The 8,439-nt window shown below is 42.8% G+C and overlaps 1 protein-coding gene across 1 annotated transcript; it reads right to left on the bottom strand.

The window, feature by feature from the left end:
* Positions 1–203: 203 nt before the first annotated feature.
* Positions 204–8,234, bottom strand: LOC113042639 (tripartite motif-containing protein 16-like). Its single transcript, XM_026201619.1, has 6 exons — positions 6,917–8,234; positions 5,803–5,898; positions 5,490–5,723; positions 1,918–2,077; positions 1,740–1,787; positions 204–1,532 (listed from the first exon to the last, which is right to left on the bottom strand). Exons 1-6 carry the CDS (start codon positions 7,487–7,489, stop codon positions 1,006–1,008), a joined length of 1,638 nt encoding a protein of 545 aa, XP_026057404.1. The 5' UTR covers positions 7,490–8,234; the 3' UTR covers positions 204–1,005.
* Between the last annotated feature and the right edge of the window lie 205 nt (positions 8,235–8,439).

Here is an 8,439-nt window from a genome sequence, read left to right as displayed (position 1 = left end):
TTTCAGTTCAGTTATTATTAGGTGGAAAGAATTTTTTTTTTTACTTTTAAACTTAAAATGGTCTCTTCTAATCTGTTTCTTTTTCAAAACTGCATCACAGCATTTGCTGCCGTATCAATACATAATCATCCATATCGACACGTGAATCGACAAGGAATGCATCACAATATATTGCTGTATTGCTATATTAAACCGTGCTATTTAAAGCCTTGTTCCATGAACCCCTTTTATACTTTGAGCACCTGCCCCTCCAAAGGTCTCAACTGATTCACAGTTCCTTCAAGATCACGCTGTTGAATCTGTTTTCTAAAAGGAATATGGGTTCAATCTTCAGCTGGCTGGCAGGAGCTGATACTGATGAGTCACATGAGCTGATGGAATGGCTGGCTTCAGTGGAGCGTAAAAGAGAGGAAGACAGGGTGAGGAAGCAGACTCAGAGATGGACAGGACTGGTGTGATGAAGAACACTTTGTGCTGGCTGGGACTGGTGACATCAAAGACTCTGAGTAGAGCGAGATCAGGGATAATAAAAATACACAGGAGGAAGATTCATGGGTGGGCTGGTTGGGAAGCACTACCTCCATTTCTCAATCAATTAGACATTTTTGCTCATCTAGTTCCACTGAAATATCTACTAGTATATTGGTGATTTGGCTGGCTCACACACCTGATCAACCAGGATCTTGGGCTCCTCTTATGGGACTGATGTGGTTTGCTAGCTCTAGCTGCTTAGCATGCATTGACTCAGGCTTGATTTCTGTGGTGGGAATGAACTGGGTCTCTCTATAACACCTGACAAAGGAACAGAACCAAAATGACAGTACAAATTTGAAAGTGGGTAATGATATAATTTAGGGGTAATACACATCATCACTCAGCAAAACTCACACACACTGATCTTACTGTCTATATGAGGATTTATTACAAACATTTATTCTGACATGTTGTTTCATTGACAGAAATTCTGAATGCAGCTCAAAACATTAGATTTTCTTGTCAATCTATTCAACAAAGTTTCACTGATGATCCTAGATCGACACAGAACCCAGGATAGAGCGGCTGAGTGAATGTGGTCTGGACTGTGTGGATGAGGCTCATTGTGTCAGAGACGCTGTAGAAGGACAGAGTTCCTGCACTGTGATCCACAAACACTCCTATTCTCCTGCTCATGGATTCTACAGGAAGATCAGTTTTTATGTTACTGTGAATGAATGAGTATTTGGACGGAGTACAGTACAAACTCCAGGACTGATCATTAGATCCAAATAAACACTCATAACCCCGTCCCTTCCTGCTGATGCTCTTATATGACACTGATATATACACGCCAAATACAGATCCACTCCACCGCAGCTCCCAGTAACAGCGTCCACACACACCCTCTCTACACAACACCTGCTGATAACTATCAAATCTATCAGGATGATCAGGATAAGACTGGACTGTGCCAGTGTAAGTAATCACTCTGTTGTTCTCAGACAGATGGAGGCGTTTATTCACTGTGTTCAGATCCAGAGTGAGCTGATGGGAATCTGATGGAGATAAAACACATCAGAATCAGGAATTATGAATCTGTTTGATCTTTTCATGTAGCTGAACTTTTCATGTTCAGTGTATCATCATTGTCTCAGTACAGCTATCCTGTACAAATCGTCATTTATATCAACAATTCTAAAACTTCTACAGGAAGAAAATGAACACACTCAGTGAGTTTTCAGCTTGTTTTCTTACTGACTTACATTGTAGGAAGTTCTTCCTGGTCCAGAGAACAATGTTGGTGATTGTGACTGTGGAAATCAACAGACATGAACAGTGTGATTCTCATGATCTATTCCTAAGGCATTTCTTATATGATGTTCTTCATGATATGAGATGATGATGGACTTGTTTCTGTAAGCAGATGATCCAGGACTTTACCTCTGTCTGAGATCTTCTTCAGCTCCTCTTTGCAGAAATCCTCCAGTTTGTCTGTCAGCTGATGGACAGATTCTCTCAGACCATCAGATGAAACGAGAGAAATGAAGGCATCGTTATTAAGGTCTGTAGATTCAGCAGGAGCTGAGAGAGACTGGAAACTCTACAGAAAACAGAAATCAAAACTCATCAGAGCCACATGGTGATGCTGCTTATATGAGTGATTAAAATGGAATGTACATTTCTGACAAGAGACTGAGCAATAGTCAGAGTAATAATATTTAATATTATCAAGCAATCTCACCCAATCATTCATTCATGACCTACATGTCTATTCGTTTTTCAACCTGTAGGTTTCTGACACAAGCTACAAGAGACGCGGCTGCAAAAACGATCAAACGTCTTGTTTAATCTCCATATTCAGTGATGAAATGAATGTTTCTAGACAAGAGCTTTAGTAAAGGCTAATATTGTGTGAATACTGAATATAATGCATATTAGGGCGAATACTTGCTATAACACCTGATTTCACCAGTAGCCTAGATTAGATTTAAATAAGTACATTATTTTATTGGATATGCTCTTTTTAAATATTTCTATTAAATGCAATCATTTATTACTATAAATTTTTTTGGGAATAAAGCAAAAACATAATTGATATCATCAAGTTCAGATTTCTTCATGATGTGTTAAACCAGAAGGGAAAAGCATGTAAAAAGTTGAAATGTAATAACGTTTTAACTTATGATGACAATAGTGGTTTTTGACAGCTAAATATATCTTCCAGATTTTAATGTTTATCTGTGAGTCTCCTGTCACAGCAGGATCTGCTCAAGTCAACTATGATCCTGTTCTTCTTGTTCCCTTTCTGTTGTTCAGTAAGAGTTATGGCGTGACGACATTAGGGGTCTTACTTGGGAGCCCAAATCCTCCTTAAAGGAATGAAAGCGGGACCCTCTGTCACCACCCATCCCGGTTTCTCTGCCATGAGCAGAGGACTGCAGGCTGGTTCTTTTGGTGATCTTAGGGTTATAGTGAGAGCTTCTCCGCTGGGTCCGTACCCATGGATCTGTCACTCCTCCTGCAGTGACTGTCCTGTGTGGCTTCTCTTTGATTCAAATGGGCCATCCCGAAAAAGTTTCAGCATTTCATTCGGCACGCCATGGGAGGATCAGATATTGATCATCAGGGGATAGGCTGTCATCTTCAGAGGATGAAGATTTGGAAATGCAGTTCCCCTCGGGTGTTGTCACCACTGCCGCCTCTGGTGCACACTACCAGTCCCAAACCCTCATGGCTGGATGAATGAGCCTTGGTTTTGCTCAAAGGCCAGTGGTACACACATTTTAAAAGAAAGAGCAGTTTCCTTTTCCTCCAGGCCATCAGGCTCGTAGGTTGACAGTGAGTGATGGACTTCCTCCTCACTCTCACCATGATGCCCCTATCGTCAGCGGCCAAACGATTGCGGTTTTGGAGATGCAATGTCTCCCCACGCACCCCTGGGGACACAGGCACCACTGCAAAGTCTGTTGATTATCCCTGCAACTTGCACAGAATTTGGGAGCATGGCTTGCGGTGCCTTACCCATTCCACTGGCTCATGCAGACAATCAGAATCTGAGGAGATTGCTGTCCTATTGACGAAGGAAGCAATTGAGCCTGTCCCTCCAGCTTGGATGGAGTCAGGGTTTTACAGCCCTTACTTCATCATACCCAATAAAGGCAGTGACCTTTGGCCAATTCCGGATCTGCAAGTCTTGAATCAGGCCCTTCACAAACCTGCGTTCAAGATGTTGATGCAGAAGCACATCATCAGCTGCATCCAGCCCCAGGATTGGTTTGCAGCAGTTGAGCCGAAGGATGCTTACTTTCATGTCTCGATCCTTCCTTGACACAGGCTGTTCCTTTGGTTTGAGTCTGAGGGTCGAGCATGGCAGTACAGGGTCCTCCCCTTCGGGCTGTCGCTGAACCCCTGTGTCTTTACAAAGATCACGGAGGACACCCTTGCCCCATTATGGGAAGTGTGCATCAGGGTCTTCAACTATCTTGATGACTGGCTCATCATGGCCTAGTCGCTAGAGCAGTTGTGCGATCAGAGGGACCTGGTGCTCCAGCACCTCAGCCAGTTGGGGCTTTGGGTCAACTGGGAAAAGAGCAAGCTCTCCCCTTTGCAGAGAGAGAGAGTTAGACTCTGTGAGTATGAAGTTGCATTTCACAAAATAGCATGTCTAGTCAATGCTGAACTGCCTAAGTTCCTTCAGAGGCAGGATGATGGTATCACTAAAACCCTTACATAGGCTCCTGGGGCATATGGCATCCCGTAGCAGTAGTCACACCGCTCGGACGTGTCTTTCTACAGGCCGGAGTGCCCTTAGAATAAGTGTCCCGACATGTCATTGTCATGACGGATGCCTCCAGTATGGACTGGGGCGCCACATGCAATCGGCTGGCAGCCTCTGGGATCTAGACAGGGCCTCGACTGCTTTGGCACATCAACTGCCTGGAGCTGTTGGCAGTGCATCTAGCCTTGCAGCAGTTCTGGCCACTGCTGCAAGACAAACGTGCCTTGGTCCAACACTGTGACTGATTTTACATCCTGAGCATTAGGTTGCCCGGATCTCCGTTCAGCCCCTGAACTGGACCAGGAGTCCATATGGCTTGATTCCCTGCTATCCCATAGGTGTATTCTTCCACTGTAAGGTCTCTCTCTCTGTGAACCCGTGTCTTCCTGTCTTTCTGCTCGCAGTTGTTCCATCCCTACTCTCAGGTAAGACCACCCTCAGAGACCCATTCTTTTTGTAGTACTGTCCCAGGCCTGGGTCAGTCCATATCATTGTTGCCACATCATACCTTCCTAGGGGTTGGATGTGGCTTCTGCAGTGCCCTTCTCTGGAAGGCTCACCTCCCCATCATTACCACTGTGCTGTAACAACAATTAGGAACGGCCTGAAGCACTTTTCATGAAGGTTGAAATTCCTTCTTTTAGAAAAGACTTCTGTGTTTAGGAACAGCGGCATGACTATCTCCGGCATCAATGCACTCACCTCTGGTCCCTTTGGGCACCAGGATCAGAGTGTTTGTGCTGGGGCATTGGGAAGACTATGACTTTTACATTACATTTGTCTCACACGCTGTGGCTTGCCAACATTTGTAGCATCACAAGATTGTGATGGTGTTCAGGTTATGGTGCTTTCCATAGACCCCTAATGTCATCACAACTTAACTTGTAGTGAATGGCAAAAGGGAACGTCTCGGTTATGTACATAACCCTCATTCCCTGATGGAGGGAATGGATAAGTTATGTACCTATGCCACAACCTTGAACCGTCGCTGGTTGCCAGGGACACATTCTCCGCTCCTCAGCATAAAACTTGAATTCAGTGAATGCCCCATCATCTCTTTATTCCCATATGCATGGGGAGTGGCTCAGCATGCAAAATCCACTAGCCAAATTTCAGAGGCATTTTCTCTTAATCAGGGAGGATTCAGGCTGCCAAGTAAGCCCCCTAATGTCATAATCCGTTCCCTCCATAAGGAATTGAGGGTTTCAAACGTAACAGAGATGATCAGTGTTACCTGCAGGAACTGGATGTGATCCTGTGTGTGTGAAAGCTGCTCCAGCTCAGTGTCTCTCCTCCTCAGATCATTGATCTCCTGCTCCAGTCGCTCCAGTTGTTCTTCAGCTCGACTCAATGCAGTCTTTTCCTGATCTCTGATCAGTCGTATCAGCTCAGAGCGGCTTCTCTTAATGGAGCGGATGAGCTCAGTAAAGATCCTCTCACTGTCCTCCACTGCTGTCTGTGCAGAGCGCTGTTAGGACACACAGTGATTCAGCTTCAGTGAGTCTGAACTGAGACGGAGACAAACTTCTCTTCTTCTCCAGACTCACCTTATGAGACTCCACAGTCTCTCTCAGCTGCTGGAGATCTTTCTCTCTCTGCTGGATTCTCTGCTGGAGCGTCTTCTGCGTCTCCTTCAGCTGGTGCTGGAAGACAAATGGATGACAATAAATATAACCGAAAACTACTGGCTCTAAATCATCAAAAAGCCTTTTCTTTCTTTTAAAGATTTTGAAAAAGTAAATCACTTTTTTATTTCATCTAGGCTGGACTACTGTAACTCACATTATTTTGGGATTACCCAATACAGCTTTATCCCGTTTGCAGGTTTTTCAAAATGCTTCGACTTGACTCTTGTGTGGGGTTAAAAAGAGGAAGCATTTACTTCTATTTTATGTTCACTACATTGGTTGCCTGTTTGTCTTAGAGTGGATTTTAAAATGTTGCTCCTTGTTTATAAATCTCTAAATCGGTTGACCCCTTCCTATCTTTCATAGTTTGTGACTGAGTATCAAATCCAATAAATCCTTCGGTCTTCCAGCCGGGATCTATTGTTTACCCCTAAATCAAGGCCTAAGGGCAGGGAAGATCTTGCTTTCTGTTTTGCTGCCCCAGGCTTTGGAATGCCTTGCCACTATCCATTAGACAAGTCTCTTGTCTTAATATTTTTAAGTCCAAGCTAAAGACATTTTTATTTTCTAAAGCATATGGCTAATGGGATATTTGTACGATTTGATCATTTTTCTATTTGTTTGTTGTATTTTCCTGTTTTTTATTTTAATTATTTTATTTTTTTTACATAATGGAAAGCACATTGGTCGACAGAAGTTGTGATTAATTGTGCTATATAAATAAATTGTTATTGTCATAATTGTCATTGACATGTGACCAGATGAATCCAGTAAAAGTGGAACTGATAACTAATGGCTGTAGGTCTAAAATCCAGGAAGGATCATTGTTCATTTACCACCACTGTACATGAATAATATAAAGATTCAGGCCTGTTTCACACTACAAGTGTAAGTTTTATAAAAGTTAAACTGACCCAAACGTAGAGCTTCAATTGGAACTGTTTCTGTATCATTAATATGGGGCTCTACACAGAAAATAAATGTACTACTGGATCACTACACTGAGTATTAACTGATCGCTAGTGTTAAATACCTGTTTCTCTGTCCTATGTGCTGCAGCTGATACAGTGTCATGGTTTTTATGTTCATCCATCGTACACAGCACACAAATACATTTCTGATCAGTGCAACAGAAAACCTCAAGAAGCTTCTCATGTTTCTGGCAGATCATCTCCTGCAGTCGTCCAGTGGCTCCAGTCAAATTGTGTCTCTTTCCTCTAAAGAAACTCTCATGTTGCTCGAGGTGATTCTGACAGTAAGAGTTCAGACACATCAGACAGGACTTGACGGCTTTGTATTTTCTTCCAGTACAGACGTCACACTGCACATCTCCAGCTCCAGCGTAACAGTCATCAGAGAGTCTGGTCTTCTTCAGTTTCTCCACCAGTTCAGCCAGCATGGTGTTTCTAGCTAAAGCAGGTCTTGGACTGAAGGTCTGTCTGCACTGAGGACAGCTGTAGACTCTCTTCTGATCCTCCTGATCCCAGCAGCCTGTAATACAGATCTTACAGTAATTGTGTCCACAGTGGATGGTCACTGGATCCTTCAGGAGATCCAGACACACTGGACACGAAAGCTCATCCTGAGAAAATCTGGCTTCTGCCATTTTACTGTGTGAATACAGAGACACAAACTTACAACAGCTCAGCTGCACTTCAGTTTCTCTTTCCCTGAAATCATGTGATTCCAGTTTCCTGGTTCTGTGTTTGATTAATGTGGGTAAAACAGGCGTGTCTGTGAGTATTAAAAGCAAGTTCCCCCAGTAGAGTCACATTCCTGCTGTTATTTAAGAATATGAATAGACCATGACCAGTTGATTCAGGTGCATTTATTTAGAGATCACACTAAACTCTATGTGAAAGTGACTCTCCAGGACTAGGAACCCTGGTAATAAAATGTAAGTTAGATGTCAGTCTCAGACAAATCCTCAAAGAATACAAGTTAGAGCGAAGCAAGAAAACAGCCTTAAAATGTCTCTGTTAAGATATATAATGTGTTCCCAGAACGAGGGAACAGAGACATTACTTTGATATTGACATATAGGGTTTCCCATGGGAACCCTAACCACCTCTGAGTGGTACAATAAGGATATTGAACACTGGCGATTGGAATTTGCATTCAGTTTTGTGATGTCCTGTGTAGTTCAGGGATGTGGTACATGTATGAGGGACGTAATGTCTTCATTCCCCTTCAGTGAAAGAGGATTACATACGTAACTGAGATATTCCCTTTCAGTCAGTCATATTCACCCATTGCATCAATACTGACAAATTGGTCCCTATTGAAAGTGCCACAAACACTGTTCTGTGTTTCTAGATTTGGGGATGCAGATTTGGGTGTGCCAGGTCATAACCAACCCTACGCCTCTTTTGAGTCAAATGGCTCTTTATGCTGAAAATTATATTGAAAGAAAGTACTCACAACAAGGAGGTTTGCAGCTGTTGTTCCTTTACTCTGAGTTTGTTTTAAAAAAAAGATTTATATATATATATTTTTTTTTTAAAGCCTTTTTTTAAACCAGGAAATCCTCACTGAGATTAAAAATGTCTTTTACAG

The sequence above is a fragment of the Carassius auratus genome, chromosome 24 (genome assembly GCF_003368295.1).
Source record: "Carassius auratus strain Wakin chromosome 24, ASM336829v1, whole genome shotgun sequence".
NCBI lineage: Eukaryota > Metazoa > Chordata > Actinopteri > Cypriniformes > Cyprinidae > Carassius > Carassius auratus.
The sequence above is the reverse complement of the archived record's forward strand: the minus strand, read 5'-3'. Positions and strand labels throughout refer to the sequence as shown.